A 19145-nucleotide genomic window follows, 5' to 3' on the forward strand; every position below is an offset into this window, starting at 1 on the left:
GTTATTATAAAATGATTGTTACTGCACTTTGCCTTTTGCTAAAATTCTGCTGTCAATTATAACATTGCCATTAATTCCCAATTTTTTAAAAAATGTATTCTCTAATTTTAAAGCATTTTCATTTACATCTCTGATAGCAAAAGATCAGATCTGGATTTTAAATTCAAATTGAGTCTTTGCCTAGTGAATAAGTGAATACAAATTAGTCAGTGAATACTTTGAAAAGATATTTAATCTTGCTAAATTCCTTTCTGTCTTTTATTTGTTTTAGATGGGCCATAAAACATGAAGGAACCAATAAACCAGACCAGTGGAAACATTCCAAGGTTGAAAATCCTGTCTGGAACAAGCTTACCTACATGTGGCCAGTCCTTCCCAGTGGCCAACTGAATGAGGTTGTATCATTTATATAATACTTTAAGGTCCAGTATATAGTCAGCTTTTCTGAAAATTTCCATGTAGTGTTGGAATTGCAGTTGTTAGGAGCAAGTGACAAATTGATTCTGTTAATTTATTTATCAACTAATTAGAATCATGTTTTCTTCCACTATAGAAATTATTTTATCTATTTATTTTTGTGACCTGTCAAATTTTTCTTTATGTGTCTTGAAATTTAGTTCTTAAACACACAAATACTTAGAAATATTATATCTCCCATCTGATTTAAAGCTTTTATCATTATGAGAGACTCTCTATAGCTCTATTAAAAGTATTATCCAACACTCTTAGATATATTCCAACTTTGGGGGTTATTATTTGACTAGTGTATTTTCTTTCTGTCTTTTTACATTCTGTATTTGTATGTTCTGTTTTATGGAAGTGTCTATAATCAGCATATAGTTAATATTAAAAAACTGTCTCAAGAATCATTATCTCTACACTAAAGGATTTGGTCTTTTCTATTTATTGTAATGGCAGACATATTTATATTCTTCGATTTTTCTCCCTTTTTTTTTCCTGCCTACTAGTTTGAAAATTATACTCTATAGTTACTTTTTAAAATTATTACTCTGAACATTTTAGCTTGCATATGTAAATGATCAAGCCTAAACTTAACAAATATATTCTTTTCTCAAATAATTGAGAACATTAAAATGACTTAACTTCAATCATATAATTTGTAACTTATATGCAGTTACCATATTTTAATCATTCTGAAGTTTTTACAAGATACTAAAATTGTTGTATACAGTCCATACTTATTTAAATTGGCTTCTGATTTTTTCATCTCTCTGTTATAATTCTTTCTTACATCTCAGTCCTTCCACCTAGAATTACTTTATTTTGGCTTGCTATACCCTTTATTTAATTTTTGGTAGCAAATTCCTTCAGTATTTACTTATAGCAAATATCTTTATTTTGTTCTTGTTTATATAAAATATTTTCACTTAGAACAGTGAAGATATCATCACTGACTTCTACTTTTCATTGTTGTTATTGAGAAGTCAGCTACAATTCTAAATGTTATTCCTTTAAAGGTATGTGCCTTTTTCTCTTTGACTTGTTTTAATGTCTTTCTTTTATTGGGCAGTTTTCAGTTTTACCACAATATATCTGACAGAGGATTTCTTTATATTTTTCCTGTTTGGGGTTCTTGAATCTGTGGGTTGCTCTCTTACCTAAAGATTATCATGCACTATTTCTTCAAAGATCCTCTCTTCTACATCATTTTGTTCTGTGTTTTTTTTTTTTAATATTCTCATTAGGTATATACTAGAACTTCTCGGTTTGACCTCAATATCTCAACCATTTTTGTATATTTTCTCTTTATCTTTAACATGCATTTTGCATCATATTTGCAGATAGTTTTCTTTAAAATTATTAATTTTATATTTATACTTAATGTAAATATATATATATTTATATATACATATAAAAATATAGAGAGAGGCATTGTAGGCAAAGCAAGGAAGGAGCTAGACATGGTCTCTACCTTCATGGAACTTACAGTTTAAGTATAGGGTGCATCAAAAAAGAAGAAACCAGGAGAAGCTATTTTTTGAGCCAATTAATTCAGTCATATGTTCAGTATAAGAAAAGATTAGTAAGACTGATTGGACAGGCCTGAAAACTGAGTCAGAATATAAAGTCTAGGGAAATGATCTAATCAGCTGAGTGAGACTCAAATTCTGTTAATTTTGTAACAAGAACCTTCTGAAATAGAATGATGAGCAAGGGAAGATTTAAGGAAATATGGACAGTGTGAATTATTTTTGTGATGATTCAGACCACATGCCCAACTATTTACCTCTCAATGGTAACAGCTACTTTCTGAAATTATTTCATGAAATAAATAGTTGAATAATTATTAGCATAAATCATATTCATGTTAAATATTGCTTACCCTGAAAGGAAATCGGTAATATTTTTATAAGCAAACAACATTTCTTATATTAAGATAGCAATGTTTTAAAATATGTAAAAATCTTAGAAAACACAAAATTAATGGATTATGTGACCAAGTTTCCAGGAACTTGGAATTTCTAGGAACTCAGGTTATTTTCTCAAGTTATTTCCCTTTGGGGAAAAAAGTTGTAAATTGAGAAGTTGTACTTCTATACACTTGTAGGTAAAGAAGAATGAATTTTTACATTCAAGGATGAAATCACTGGTAAAAGTGAATCCAAAGGGACATAAGATATTGGAATGAGCCACTGGATAGTGATTTTAAAATTTCTAAATTACTCAATTAAAACATATATATATTTGGAGCATCCCATATTAAACAAAAGAACATTAAAAGTACACATTTTATTAATTTATTAAGAGAGGTGTGGGAAGGCCCAAGAGACAAAAATTGATCTATTAGTTTATGAATAACAAATTGGTGGAGAGCCAACCTGACTAAGAAATTTATATCACTAAAGCTGGATGGACTTCCCCACAAAACCACAGTTCTCTCTGGTTATAAGAGATGTGAAAAAGAAAAAGCAGAATTTTCAATTTCAGGGAGCACCACAGCCCATCAGAGGTGTCCTGACTATGTAGCTATGCCATGGGATAGGGAGAGAGACAAAGAGAAGCAATAACAAAATGAACAGGAATGTGAGAATTCCCACAGTTTAATTTATTCATGTTTTGTTGGCCTTCATTATCCTGACATCATCTTTCTCTGTTTCCATGAAGGATTAAGTAAAAGTGTCTTAAACTTATCAGAACAAGGTTTAAAGTAGCTTACAGGAAGACATGCCAGTGATACTTCCTGCATTTGTAAAATTTTGAAACCCAAGGTAATCTTTCATCTCTTTAGATTGGGTTTTTGTGATGTCTCATATTAAAAAGGGAAGACCGTTAGGTTCCCTTTATCTAAAAGAAAGCAAAAGAAACTATCTGAAGTCGCTTGTGCTTCAGGGTGCTAGAGGCAGAGTCTATAGTGGTTATCACTTGTCATGACACAAGTTTAGGGAATGAAAGGTTCTAAAAATATCTAGGCACTAAGATAGCATGTTTCAGAGAAGTTCATGAGAACTACAGCATGCTTGGGATATTGAAAAAAAACTTAGTCACATCTTTATTCTATGAATTGACTGCTCTTGTAGTCAAGAATCTTGTTTTTCTTGCCTTTTCCTTCCATGGTTCAGAAAGAGAGAAGAGGGAAAATACTAGCTAGTTTACACCAAGACTTCAATTGGCTGTAATTTTTTTAAATGAGAAATCTGTTGTTCTCCATTTCCTACCTGTCCATTCTTTATTTCCTAATAGTTTGTCTAAAACTAATATAGTGATTTGCTCTTGTTTATTATTTTTGTTTTAGAAGATTTACAGAACAACCTAAATTTATTTCTTGAAGTTATACAACCCCACCCCTCTGCCATCCGTCACATTAATTAAAACCTTTATACATTAGGAAAGTTTCAAATGAAAATATTCCATTGCTTCTGTTTGTCACAATCTTTGATATTTCATCACCATCACTGTAGAAAGGGAAAGTGGCTGCAACATATAAAACAACCAAAATGCAAAAATGACTTCTTGCATATACCTGGCTAAACTGATTAAGTAAGAAAAAAAATAAGGTATATAATACTGGGAATAAGAAATGCTAGTATAGATGCTTAGAAATTATGAAGATAATAAAAGGCTATTATAAGTAACTTTATGCTAATAAATTATAACTTAGAAAAAACCCTCAAATTCCTAGACAAAAGTAATTTAACAAAATGGAATCAAGAAGAAACAGAAAGCCTGACTGTCCTAATAATCATTTATTGAATGAAATGGAATCAGTAGCTAAATCTCCTCACAAAAAGAACACCATGACCAAATAGTCTAATGGAAAATTCTACCAAACATGTAAGAAACAAATATTTCAGAATATATGAAAAGAAGTCACACTTCTAATTTATTCCATGAGGCTGGGATAAACTTGTTACCAAATCTTGAGGAGGATAGTGTAAGAAAATTACATGTTGATTTTATTTATGAATGTTAGCAAATTGAATTCAGCAATCTGTAAATAAAGATATTACAGTGTGATTAATTAAATTTAACCCAGGAATGCAAGTTTAAAAAGTTTTAAAGCAAATAATATAATTAAAACATAACCAATGAAAAGATAATCATGATTTATCATCTCAGTAAGTGCAGGAAAAAGAGCTTTGTATGATTCAAAATACACTCAAGAAGGAAAATTTAAGTTATTTTCATTATCTCATTCTGGTTTGGGGAATGTTTCCCAAATATTCTTATTTTCCAAATAGTTTAAGATAATGTTATTTGAGGCTATTGTAAATAGTTTTCACATAACATCTTTTACATTCTGCCTCAGATCTGTGGTCATTTGCTTTTCTGAGTTTTCTTATATATCTCTAAACTCTTTGTATTGTTTTGTTGTATTGTTCCTTTTCTTTGTATTGTTCCTGTTCTTTGATTTTCTTGATTATGGTAATTTTGAATTCTGTATCTGGTAATCAGGAAGAAAAACTCTTCCATGTCTTTGTGGCTTGAATCTGGACATTTGTTTTCTCCATGGTGTATTATTCCCCTGTGGACTTGTTTGATCATGGTGTTTTTCTCCCCATCATTTGCTTTGGGTTTGTTCTACCGTAGCTGGGGCTTTTGCTCTGTGAGTGTCCTCCTCTTCCACTGTACTGGGCATTTACCCATTGGTGAGCACTGCCTCTAGGGCGGCTTGCGGTGGTACTAGGAGTTCACCCCAGGCTGATCATAGCTGGAATCTGTTCATCATGGGACTTGAGGCTTGTGGGGGAAGAGGATGAGGCCAGAAAGCAGGAGAGCAGCTCATCCTAAGACTGATGGGACCAGGATATGGGTGTTGTGGTGTTAAGAAATGATCCTGGGGGCATTCTTACTTTCTTTATATTGATTGAAGATGCTTCACACATGAAGAAGAAAACATTCCAAGTTAATTCAGTGCTGCCAGTAGCCATACATTCACCCCTTTGTTCAAGCTACAAACCTTGTAAATATACTTCATACATTTTCCAGCTTGTAACAAAACATAGGGTTTACATACATTTTCTATTCTTTTTTTTAATTGAAGTAACATTGGTTTATATGACTCCCCCATCAGCCTCAAATCTACAGTCACATTTCACAAATTAAAAAAAAAATTACTCTTCTTTTAATTCAAATAAACATCAAGTAAAATTATCTGAAACATTTTAGGTGCCCAATACATAGGTGATGAATGAAAAACTAAAGGTATTAGCTGTGGTTTATATATCTATGTAGTGTCTAGAAATGACTTATTTATTATCACATTATTTGGTCATTTCTTTCTGAAGGATTTTGATTGGCCAATAGAAGGACTGCTTGTTCCAAACAGCCCTCCCATGAAGAAACCTGTGTGTAAGACACCAGGGCAATATGTCCCTGTGCGACTCAGAATTTTGCGAAATGGAGACAAGAGCAAGAACAGAGCCCTTGTTATAATAGGTCCAGACATCTCACCTAGACGGAAAATGCAGTAAGAACAACTTATTCATATTTCTCATTAAGTACACTAACTTCTTTTTTTTTTTTAAGATTTATTTATTTATACAAGAGCTGGGGTATAGGCTAGAGGCACAGGAGAGTGAGAGGATTCACCAGAGACAGAGCAGGGAGCAGAACAGGCAGATGGACCAAAAGCACTGCTGAGGGGAGCAGCGGGCAAGACAGGAGAGGTCTGCTGTGCCATGTGGATATCTCCCTGGCCAGCTGGGGCTCAAACCTGCGCTGCAGAGGCTGTGGACAGCTTCACAGTGTTGCACTCAACCTGCTGCACCTCCGGGGAGGCCCTAAGTATGCTAATTTGTAGAGATTTTTGTCTTCTTGATTACAGGTGCTTTTTCTGGGCCAATCCATTGTTTATTTATTTTTTTTAAAAGACTCACATGTTGATATTTGGAGATGAAAATAGGTTTTAAGCTTCATTTTGTTTCTGTGTCAGCAACTTAAACTGAGCTGATTTATTAAACTACGAATGGGAGTAAAAATGAGTTAAAAATCAATAGTTCTGATAAAAAGTTCTATGATAATATCTATTTTGTGTAAGCATTAATTTATTTCATTTGTTTTGAAATAACTGAACTCATGCATTGCTTCTTAAGTATAATTTTGTAATTCCTTACACCAGTTGTTATACGTAATTATTTACATTTAGGTCTTTGATGTATTTGATGGACAAGTGTAGTTTTCAAAATATAACTGTATAATTTATTCCTTGCCTTGGAATAACATTTTAAAAGTTTATCATTCTGAAAAAGCACTTATTTGTACTTTAGCTCTCTTTATGAAATTGGAATAAAATTCACAACAGCCAACAAATCCAACGTTGGGAGAAGATCACCTGCTGTATTTTCATTATGTTTTGTGACAAAAGGAATCATAGATCAGTGCAAAGCTCTGATGTAAAGAATGAGTTAAATACATTGTTTCTTATATTATTAACAGTGATATTACCTCCTGACCTTTTCCATGAGATGTTTAGAATATTTGAGGCTGCTGATAATAGTTTAATATTACTTTCCTCACATTGATTAAATATACTTTATACATCACTGAACAATGAGTAACATTCAGATCGGCTGTCCACTGAACTGCCTGTAAAGATGATAAAGTAAAAAATTAATCTTCAAAGTAAAGTCAAGCCTGAAATTGAAATCTTTGACGCATACATTTCATAATTAGTTCATTCTGCTAGATGTAAAAATGTGAGGTTAATGCCCTTAAAGTAGTGTATGACTTTTAACATCCAAAGTTAACAAATCACTTTTGTCCCTTTCTACATTTTTTTCTTATTCTATATCTTTGACTATGACTCAAATTTATATAGAGATTTTTATTTTAACATTAATAGTTTAAAATACATGATTTGTGTTACTGGACAACTATTCTAGTAAGGTTGTGAAACTCTCCACTGTCTGTGTTCATGGAACAGTGTGTCTTGGTTAATCAAGTATTAACTTTATGCACATACATGAATTATTTCCAAATAATTAAAATATACTGACATACACTTGATGCTAAAACTTTACTAACTGTAGTTTAACTTTTCTTGACTGATTCAGACAATTTTCTATAGGATCCTCAATAGCATTCCACACTCTTACCCCCAGAGGTTTATGTAAGTACTGGTAACAGAATGTTTAAATGGGAAGAGTTTTGGTTGACATTATAGGGCTGCTGTGTTGCCCAGTACCAGAGGGCACTGTGTATATAATACTCTATGAATGGCACCCAAGAATTATGCAAAGTAGAATACCGATGTATATTTTTAATATATCTAAACAAAATATCTTCTCTCCCAAAATAAATAGATGAATATTTTCTCTCCCATTAAAATGCTAATGACACATAGGAACACATTACTTGTGCTAACGTAAAACTTTTATATAAGAACAAGCTGGGACCAGGAAAATGAATAACTATAAGAAAGTGAAAATCAAAATCAACAAAAAACTATGAACCAGAGACACTTTTAGGGGGGCAGGGGCGGGAGGGGAGGGATTGGGGTCAGAATGGGGGGGCTGCAATTGTATGGGGACTATAACAATAAAATTTATAAAAAAAAAAAAAGAACAAGCTGGTTTTTTTAGTGTCTTTACAAATTAAATTAAGCTAAATAATGAAATATAGATCCATAACCAAATCCTCATCTGGCAGCATTCTTTCCTTTGGTTCTTTGATAACTTATCCTAGACGTTTTCGAGGGACTTTACTTGGTGGTAGCGTTTCCTTCATGTCAAAGGAAGATCAAGTAGCATTTATTCATTACCTAGTTGATCATTACTCTTAGTAACAAGATCTTGTCAATTAGTCTTGCTAATGGCTGTCAAGTTCATGTAAATTAAGACCATTATGATTTTTAGTGTCTCTCAAGACTAAATTTAATAAGGAATTTTTTATAAGTGATATTTTAAGGAATTATGAGAGGAAAGGCTACACATGAAGCTATACAGCAAAGATAATTTGAATGTATGTATGTATGTGTTACTTATTAGTAAGCGATGATTCCTAGACTCATTAAGCTCCTTAATACAGCTTTTACAGCCCTTTATGAGCTGTCCCTACATATTTCTCTGACTCTCTTTATTATCAACAGTCTCTCCAATTCCCACTCTTAAACCCCCCTCTAATTGCCATTTGCCAAGTGATAAAGGTCTTTTGAGCATGAGTTTGGACTTCATCTTTAGGTGCTGACATTACCTACTGCACCACTGAGTTAACTCTAGCTTTAGGCATCCCAATGTTCTCATTTCCAAGGATTTTCAACAGTATATCTCCCACCACTCTTGTTGTGATTACCTGTTTAACTCTCCATCCATGAACTGGACAAATGTTCTATCTTGTATAGTATCGTCACAGAATGGTACATCCTTGTTAATTAAATATTAAGCTACTTTATTCACTACATCTTTAGGACTCACAATATGCCCTAAATCAGTGCTTATTGGGGACATGAATAAATGAGTGATTACCTATGCTTGATCACCATTTCTAATGAATGAATAAGTATTTTTGACCATTACTTTCATTTAAGAAAAAAGAATGATTATAAAAATACACAGAATGTTTTTCTAATTTGAAAAAAACATATATTCCAATTCAGCATTCTTTTTCTACAATAATCATTATTCATTTCCCAGTTTAAAAATTTTTAGGTTGCCACCGACTGGGAAAAAATTTTTGCACACAATCACAGTAAAGGACTGATCACAAAAATCTACAAAGAGCTGATGAAACTCAACAAAAACAAAGAAAATAATCCAGTCAAAAAATGGGCAGAAGAGCTAAAAAGAAACTTCTCTGAAGAGGAAATGCAAATGGCCAACAGGCATATGAAAAAATGTTCAACATCACTTGCAATCAGGGAAATGCAAATCAAAACTACAATGAGATACCATCTCACTCCAGTGAGAATGGCACATATTAAAAAAACTAGCAACAACAAATGTTGGTGAGGTTGTGGAGAAAAAGGAACTCTCCTGCACTAATGGTGGGAGTACAAACTGTCCAACCACTATGGAGAGCTGTGTGGAGATTTCTTGAACTAATAAACATAGAGCTTCCATATGATCCAGCAATTCCACTCCTAGGTATTTACCCAAATAACACAGAAACAGTAATTCCAAAGGGCACCTGCACCCCTATGTTTATAGCAGCACTATTTACAATAGCTAAGCTATGGAAGCAACCCACATGCCCAAAAATAGATGACTGGATCAAGAAGATGTTGCCGCGGACCAGCCCAGCGGCGGCAGGAGATCGAGACAATCTCAGGGTTGAGTGAGAACGAGCAAAAGGTGGTCGAAGGAATTAGGGCGGGGGACAAGAAAGAATGACACACAGACACACTCAAGGGAGAGTGAAAATCTGAGTGTAATTTGCTCAAATCATTACGCATATTTATACATTTTCAAAAGGCATTAGGTCACACAAAATCTATTTTCCCAGCATAACAATGTTTCTTGTTACCTAGGCATAAAATACAATTTTTTAGCTAATCGTTTACAAGTTGCTAAGCATATATGGTTACATTTCCTGAAACTGATTTTTACATATATAGAAAAAGTCAAGTAAGAAAATTAATTATGGACAAGTTGCTAAGTTACTACTTATTCAGAAACAATGATTAACTGGTTAATGGTTAAACTGCTTTGTAGGTAATTCCATCAGGCTTGTTTGTAGGCAATGCTCTTAGCAGCCTTGTTCTCAAGCAAGGAAGGGGTTTTTTACTGCAGGCTTATTGCCTAGATTGGGCTTATAGGCTTGTAGGCCTTGTTTGATCTGAACACCAAAGTTTATTATGATGAAGCCCCTCGGGGACTGCGCCTGTCGTAGGTCGTCAGGAGTCACAGACATGCGGCTGGCCAGTGCCTTCTTTAGTCTCTCCCCGATCTTACCCGTCATTGACTGTCCAGTCCAGCGCACAGGGGAAGAGGGTCTTACGTACTCTATTTGTGAGCATCCACAGTACAGCCACTCTTTATTTCATCCAATTACTGGCGAGCAATGGTGGCAACAGTGGCATTGCCAACCATGGAGGCAGGAGCTGCCACAAGATGTAGTACATATACACAATGGAATATTACTCAGCATTCAAAAAAGATAAACACATGCAGTTTGCAGCAACATGGATGGAGCTAGAAGGGATCATGCTCAGCGAAATAAGTCAGAAAGAAAAAGAAAAATACCGGATGGTCTCACTCATAGCAGGAATTTAGAAAACCTAAATAAGAGACCAGGAAAAAGACTAATCAATACAAAATCAATACAAAGTAAAAATCAAAATCAACAAGCAACTATAAACCAGAGACACATTACAGGGTGGGGAGGAAGGGAGGGGCAGGGAAAGGAAGGACTAGAGTCAAAATAAAGGGGGGTGCAATTGTATGGGGAATATAACCAAAATGAAAATGCATACATTGTGCAAGGAAGAAAAAAGATGTAAGAATTATATAAAATAAAATATTTAAATAAAAAAATAAAAAAGGGTTTAATATCAAAATAAAACTGGTTATCTTTGATATAAGATACTATAAAAACAGAAAAACAAAAGAAAATATTTAAAGTTAAAGAAAGGCATCTTAAAATTTTTTATGTGGTCTTACAACTCACTATAATAGCATTTAAATTAAACTTTAATATTTCTAGTGTCCTTATGTGATACCAAACTTAATTTTTTTTCATTTTCAAGAAGAACTAAAGTATTCTTGGACTGTCTTTACTAACTTTTAATAATCCTGTCAGCATTGCTAAGCCTTGTCAGAAAATAGCTCTGCTCTGAAAAATCTTTGTTACTCTGGGTCATTAAGTATTTTATAAAAATCTGTACATTTCTTAATCCTATGCAAACTTCCATGATTCAAAGATTCTAAAATAGTAAAGATTTTGTCTTGAAAGTCTTGAAAGGACTCTTAAGAAATCTGATAAAGTTGTTTTTCTTGTAAAAAAAAATAAAAATTTTAGGTTGGATTGAAAACTTAAACAATATATGAATAATATAGGAATAAATGTGAAAATTAATAATTTAAGAATAAACAGCTCTGACAAAATAGATGTAATCAATATCTGTATATTTTTCAGAGTTGATAAATTTAACATCTTATAGTGCACTATTAATAGAAGAGTGTTAAAATATTAAAATTTTGTTTTCTTCTGTTAGTTGTACATAGTATAAATGTTTGTAAAGTTTAATACTTAATTGTGATAGTTTTATAAAAATCTTATTTTTAAGAAAGGTATATTGCTTTAGAGCACATCATGATAAACTAAAGCCTCATAATTTTTTTCACATTTTAATAAGATATTTGACATTGTATACTGACATATTAATCAAATCTTGGATCATTTGTTTCAGAACTGTTGACATTGGAAAGAAAGAAAATATGAAAAACTACATCACTAAATATTCAGAAACAGAAACAAACCAGACTGAATTTCATCAACTTTTAGAGAGGTAAATACTCCCCTACACTTAATGATCCTCCTGACCATACACTAAGTGTATGGTCAGGAGCCACACCACACTTCTGTAGGTCTTAACTCTTCTTGATGTGCTCCTAGTCATCTGTGAAGGTCCAACCAGGTGTCACTTTCTTAGATAAGTCTCGTTGGAAGAATTCATTGTTTTTCCTCTGTGTTCTCACAGCACCCTGACCAGGTGCCATGACTGCACCCACTACTTCATGTTGTATTTCAGTTCCTAATCTAGCTCTTCTCCTTATTGGACAGGAAGATCTTCAGGGAACAGGGAAACTATCATTCATGTTGATATCCAAGAGCAAGAAATCAATTTTCTCGGGGTAGGGAGAAATCACTGTTTAAAGAGTCTAAAAATTCCTATTGCAAAGAAGTTGAAAAAGAAGTTAAAAGGAGATTATTTCTGGTGAGGAAAATGAGGAATTGCTTGGTGATGGATGTGACTTCAAAGAAAGAGAAAAACTTCAACAGGAGTGTGTTTAGGTAAAAGGTAGAGTGTGAGCAGCAGCATACACAGGAAAGTATGGGGCATATTTTTCATTGAGGAATGAAAAATCAGTAATAATATGTCTTCATATTTATTGATCATGCCTAGCACTGTGTAGGTACTTTTAAAAATCAACCCATAATCTTTACAACTCTAGAAGATAAGAAATTTAGCTTTAGAGAAGTTAAACAACTTGCCTGCTTGGAGAGGGGGTTGTGAGACTCATAAGGCGTCTTTTAACTGCCCACAGTCTTGCTCAGGAGTTGTCATTAATGATCCTGGTACTTAATTTATTTTCTATCTTCTCTGCTGGAAACTGTGCAAAGTTAGTTTTTGTGTCTTTTATTACAGGTGCACTGAAGTTCTGAATTTACCTTCTGCAGCTCGGAGGTTGTTTAATGAAAAAGGGAAGGAAATCTTTGCCCTAAAAGACCTGCAAAGAGATGACCTGGTAAAAATATTTTATCTCTGCCAAGAATGAAATATGTTTTGATTTAAGGACATTTATGAAAAATATATGAACAAAATGAAAAAAATCTCATCCATAATCTTTGCATCTAGAAATTTCCAAATTAACATTTTGGTACTCGTACTACAAATACATTTCTACCAGTGGCTGTCAGAATTTTCCTGTAAAGGATCAGATAGTAAATATTTACAAACCAGATGGTGTCCATTGAAACATAAAGTCTGCCATTGTTGCATAAGAGCGGTCACAGACAACGCAGGAATGAATGATCATAGTTGTGTTCCAGTAAAACTTTACAAAAACAGGCAGCAGGTCAGATTTGGGCCTCAGCCATGGTCTGCATATCCCTGATTTATATCTATCCTCCCTCTGCCTTCCTTCCTTCCTTTCTTTAAAAAATTATTATTTTTATTTTGGTATAATTATAGATTCATTGGAAGTTGCAAAGAGAATATAGAAAAGTACTGTTTCTAGTACAAAATCCTTGCGATCCATCAAAGTTATGTTTATCAATAGTTTGTTTTTTTTTCCACTGAGTATCATTCCATTGTGCCACAATTTGTTTAACCCTTCACCTATTGTAGGGTCTTTTGGTTGTTGCCAATTTTGGCTATTACAAATAACGCTGCTGTCAAAAATTGGACATGGAATCAGAGTTATTTCTTTGATAGGTGTATGTTTCACGTGGAGAACCTTGGATCAATCCTCATCTGTCCATTGCTCAGCAGAAGCAGCAAATCTTTCTGAGGAACCTAGCATCAGACATTTCTAAAATTCAGACCTTCTGCAGTATACGTAATATAGAGGGTAAGCATTGGAATTATTTCTTTTAATATAGCAAAATAAAATACTTGATGAGATTACTTTTATTTATTTATTAATTTATTTTTTTTTTTAAAGTTTTTTTTTGATTGATTTATTTATTTATACAAGCACTGGGTACAGTCAGAAGCGCGGGAGGGTGAGAGAATTCACCAGAGCCAGAGCGGGGAGCAGAGCAGGCAGAGGGACCAAAGTACACTGCTGAGGGGAGCAGCGGGCGGCAAGGAGAGGTCTGCGCGCCATGTGGGACCCTCCTCCTGTGGCCGGGGAGCAGCCGGGGATAGAACCGGCGCTGCAGAGGCTGGGCAGCTTCGCAACCCAGTGCTCAACCACTGCACCACCCAGGAGGCCCATTGATGAGATTACTTTTTAAAAAGTAATTCAAGTTTGTTTAAGCTGGTTATTTTCCACTCTGCCTCTTGCTAGTTAGCTCTTTAGATTAACACATTTAACAGGGTTTTAAATTTTAATTTACACTACACTTTGGATATGCAATGAAAATACAATTTATTCATTTTGTCTTTAAAAAGCTGGTCTTTGTGAGCCTCATGCACTCACCTAAAGGAAAAAACTTAATGACCAGTTAGGTTTCAATTTTGTCCCATTCATTAATTTAATAGTCCACTTAGGAAGGGCTTTCAGATTTCCCTATTTCTAGTCTCACTTCCTCTCTAGGATAAACAAGAACTTGGGGTACAAAGCCCCTTGCTCTCTGGGTCCTGCTGGTTGAAGTGCATGGTTAAGTGACTGTATTGTATTCTTTTGGCCCAGACAGTGCTTAGGGTGGGTGGTGCTTCCTGGCTGTTTTGGACTTGGCTGTTACACACACACACACACACACACACACACACACACACACACACGTGTGTGTGTGCATGCCCTCTGAAGCCTAACTGTAGTTGAGTGGTGTTCTCTGTGGTTCTTGCTACAGAATCGCTTCATACCTAGTTGGCAACCACTTCTGGAAAGTTTCCCAGAAAATCCTGGATCATAGCTGTAACTTGCAGAAACCAAATCCAGGTTCACCTAGCTTTGCCACAGATCAGAGAGGTGAGGGAAACTTGAGAGGAACTCTTCACAGTTTCTTGAACAGGGGGTGGTGTCCCCAACATTTTCATAGTGTAGTGAATTACTAGAAGTGAAGTATGATATGCAGTGCTGGTTTTCTGTCTTCCTGTCTTCTGCCTCAGATGCGCTCAGGCCCAGAGATGGTGGTTTTTTTCTCTCAACCCAGAGGTAAAAACCTTGATTTGCTAAATGGGAGCTAAAGGAATTTGGAAAAATTCTAAATCATGTCAGTATCATCCCAACTTACATTATGTTTTGCAAGTTGTTTTATGTGCTTGAATGTCAAAACTAACCATATTTTGCTTCACTTTTGTAACATGTCTCATCTTGTGGTCTTCCCCCATCCCTTAAGGCTGTAAGTAGAAAGGCAAAAGAGAAAAAGCCTTTAATATAATTTTAAATGCTAGCTTATAGCATATATGGGATACTGTTCAGTATGCTTGGCATGTGTCTATTAAGGCACTGAGAAATTTGGGATCCCAGAAAATTATCTGTAAATAACGCAGCCCATTTGAATACTTAGAATTTATGATAAATAACTTATTTTTTGAAAGACCTACTTTTAGTACATTTAACTACTTTTAGTACATTTAACTAAGAATATCTTAAGAGGAACGATTACACAAAAAATTAACTTGAGACCCAATTATTTTTTAACAAGTAACTATACATTACTTGTAGAATCTGCCCTTTTTACCAGATAGGTAGAAATTATCTGCATTTTTATTTCAGCATGTATTTTCAAATTCTTAGTGCTCTGCAGTCATATCTAATATGTCCTTGCTATTTGTGTGTTTCTGTTCAGCTCTTGTTTTAGAAATCCAAAGTGACATTGTGTCTGGGGCCAAGCTTGCTGTGCATAAACCTGTAGCAAATTTTGGAGAAGAAGAACAAACGATAGAAACAGAGGAAGAGCAAATACAAAAAAATGTTCTGGCTACAGATAATGCTTCCAGTGAAACCCTGTAAGTAATCAGTATGGCCAGAAAAGTTAACTTGTTGCTATTTGAACTCTGCTCATTAGCTCTATGCCAGCACAGAGCCCATGCAGGGAACCCACATCAAGTTTGTGAAACTGATGTCATCTGAAGAGCTAACATTTAATTTTCCTGGCAAAAAGAATAGAGTTGGAGCTTCATGTTCAACCCTCACGATCATTTACTTTCAGTGATTATATTATAATGTTACTATTTTTAAAAGATGAGAATTTTAGAATTGCAGGTATTTATTTCAGAATTTAATCATATTTTGTTTCCATGAAGTGGACTTCTGGAACAATTAAACTTCTTCCTTAATGTAGGTTCAAGATGGATGTATATTAATGTGCTGTTATCCTGGATCACTAAAATAGCTTTCTTACAGGTTTCTCTATCTCCTCTGTCCAATTTAGCTTGAAGTTCCATCTACGGACAATTATTTCTAAAACACAATCTTTTTCATACAATTTGTCAATGGCTTCTTATTGCCAACCACAAAAAAATTAGTATGGAATCCCCATCCTTCTGACCCTGGTCAAGGCCTGTCATTGACCCACATCTATACCCCTGTGTTGGTTCCACTCCGTGCTTATATTTCCTCCTCATGAACTCCAAGCTCCAGCTTAGCAACTATAAACTATGGACCAAAGGTGGCATACTCTGCACTATAGCAGGCCTCTGAGACACAAGTTTCTTTCTTGCCCCCTAAAGCACCTTGGCTGACCTGTACTCATCTATGGAATGATTCTTCATCTTTTTTTTTTTAAATTAAGGCAATATTGGTTTATAACTTTGTATAAGTTTCAGGTGTATAGTCTCACACTTCAACATCTGAATGTACTGCACTGTGGCCACCACTAAGTCTAGTTTCCATCCACTATCACAAAGTGACCCTCTTTATTCCTTTTACCCACCTCCAGCCCTGCCCTCTGGTGACCATTATCCTATTGTTAGAATCTGAGACTTGTTTTTATTATGTTGTGCTTGTTTATTGGCTTTGTTTCACTTTCTTCCACATGTGAATGGAATCATATGATATTTGTATTTCTCATCTGATTTATTTTTCTTAGTGTAATACCCTCAAGGTCCATTCATGTTGTTGCAAATGACAGGCTTTCATCTTTTTAAAATAGCTCAGTAGCATTCCAGTGTATATTTGTACCACATCTTCTTTATCCACTTATCCATTGATGTTCTGCCCACTTTTTTAATCGGGTGGTTTGGTTTTCTGTGATTAAGTTGTATGATTTGCTTATGTACTTTCAATATTAGCCCTTTGTCATATTTGCAAATATCTTCTCCCATTTAGTATGTTGCCTTTTCATTTTGACAATGATTTGATTCACTGTACATAAATTTTTAGTTTGATGTAGTCCTATTTATTTATTTATTTTTGCTTTTGTGTCTTTTGCTGTTAAAGTGAAACCCCCTGAAGATAACTCTTGATCAATGACTAGGAGCTTATTGTCTATGTTTTCTGGTATGTGTTTCATGGTTTCAGGTCCTCCGTTCAAGTCTGTAATCCATTTTGAATTGATTTTTGTATGTAGCCTAAGAGAGTACTCTAATTTTATTCTTTTGCGCTTGACTGTCCAGTTTCCCCAACACCATTTATTGAAGAGAATTTCCTTACTCTATCATACATTATTTATATCTTTTCCATAATATAGTTAACCATATATATGTAGATTTATTTCTGGACTCTAAATTCTGTTTCATTGATCCGCATGTCTCTTTCTATTCTAATACCGCACTGTTTCAGTTATTATCACCTTGAAAATCACTTTGTAGCATATACCGTTGAAACCAGGATGTGTTACACTGCCACATTTTTTGTTCTTTTTTTCCACGGGATTGTTTTGGTTATTAGAGATGTTTTGTCATTCCATACAAGTTTTTGGATTTTTTGTTCCAATTCTGTGAAGAATGCCATTTGAATATATTGCTTTAAGTATAATATTATAACATTGCTAATTCTAACAATCCATGAGCTTGGAATGTCCTTCCATTTCTTCATATCTTTGGTTTTTTGGACACTACCATATAGTTTTCAGTTTACTGGTCTTTCGCTTCCTTGATTAAATTAATTCCTGTATATTTTATTATTTTTGATGTGATTATAAATTATGATTTCCTTTTTCTCTTTCTGATAGTTCAATGTTTGTGTATAGAAACACAATAAAAATGTTATATTAATTTTGTTGCCTGTCACTTTGCTTATTGTTTCTAAAGATTTTTCATGGAATCTTATCGTACAGAGTTTTCTATGTATAATGTAATGTCATTCACATTTTTACTTCTTCCTTTCCAATTTGGATACGTTTTATTTATTTATTTGTTTTTTGGAATTACTTTGACTAGGATATGACTAATATTGGTTAATGCAGACATTCTTGTCTTGCTGCTGATCTTAGAAAAGAAACTTGTAGTTTTTCATCATTGAGTATGAAATTAAGATACCTGTGGACTTTTTATTTTGAAATAATTCATGGCACTGATCATATGTACCCCCTGACCACACATGTATCCCCTAACAACCAACAACTTGGGGATTCCTTGAGGTGCAAATTCTCCTCTGTGAAAAGCAGGATAATTGACTTTAATCATCAGTTACTAAATAAACAAAGGAATTATTTTCCAAATTATAAAACAAAAAATACCTGGTCAATTACTATTGCGATGATTGTGAAAATTAACTTATATATTATTCTTACAAACTTTTAAAAGGCTGTTTCTATTCTCGATCATAAGAACATCAACTTTTAATTTGGGAATAAAACTTCCTCATTTTTGATGGGTGATTCATCTCATCATGTATGCGACCATTCACAAAGATATCAGAAAGCATTTTATTTTTAGAGAAAATCATTTGACCTGTATGGTATCTTCTTCAATGGTTAGGGAACTAACCACATTTTACTTACAACTCCTTTCATTTTTCTTCTTTTTTTTTTTTTTAAAGATTTATTTATTTATTTGTTTGTTTGTTTGTTTATTTATTTATACAAGCACTGGGTACAGTCAGAAGCGCGGGAGGGTGAGAGAATTCACCAGAGTGAAGAAGGACACTGCTGAGGGGAGCAGCGGGCGGCAGGAGAGGTCTGTGCGCCATGTGGGACCCTCACCTGTGGCTGGGGATCAAACCGGCGCTGCAGAGGCTGCGGGCAGCTTTGCAGCCCAGCGCTCAACCACTGTGCCACCAGGGGAGGCCCTCATTTTTCTTCTAAAGACTACATCATCTAGCTTCTGAATTAGTAGGTTGAACTTAGGTTAAAAAAAAAAAAGTAAAAAAAAAAAAACAATAAAGAACATCTTCAAGATCAAAGTCCTAGTTCTGATTCATAAATATCCTCAAGGTCTGGAGTCCTTCTGGTAAAATTGATTGAGTCCACTC

General features: G+C 34.3%; 1 protein-coding gene across 1 annotated transcript in view; it reads left to right on the top strand.

Annotated features, from left to right (window-relative positions):
- DCDC1 (doublecortin domain containing 1) overlaps nucleotides 1-19145 on the top strand; it is a gene marked incomplete at its 5' end in the record, with an annotated part of 338819 nt that overhangs the window by 279193 nt on the left and 40481 nt on the right. Inside the window, 6 exons of the mRNA XM_084250604.1 lie at nucleotides 272-395; nucleotides 5748-5929; nucleotides 11807-11905; nucleotides 12767-12866; nucleotides 13556-13691; nucleotides 15580-15739. Of these exons, the coding sequence (XP_084106730.1) occupies nucleotides 272-395; nucleotides 5748-5929; nucleotides 11807-11905; nucleotides 12767-12866; nucleotides 13556-13691; nucleotides 15580-15739 (801 nt within the window). The remainder of the gene's footprint in view (nucleotides 1-271; nucleotides 396-5747; nucleotides 5930-11806; nucleotides 11906-12766; nucleotides 12867-13555; nucleotides 13692-15579; nucleotides 15740-19145) is intronic.

The sequence above is a fragment of the Talpa europaea genome, assembly GCF_964194135.1.
Source record: "Talpa europaea genome assembly, chromosome: 1".
NCBI classification, from domain to species: domain Eukaryota; kingdom Metazoa; phylum Chordata; class Mammalia; order Eulipotyphla; family Talpidae; genus Talpa; species Talpa europaea.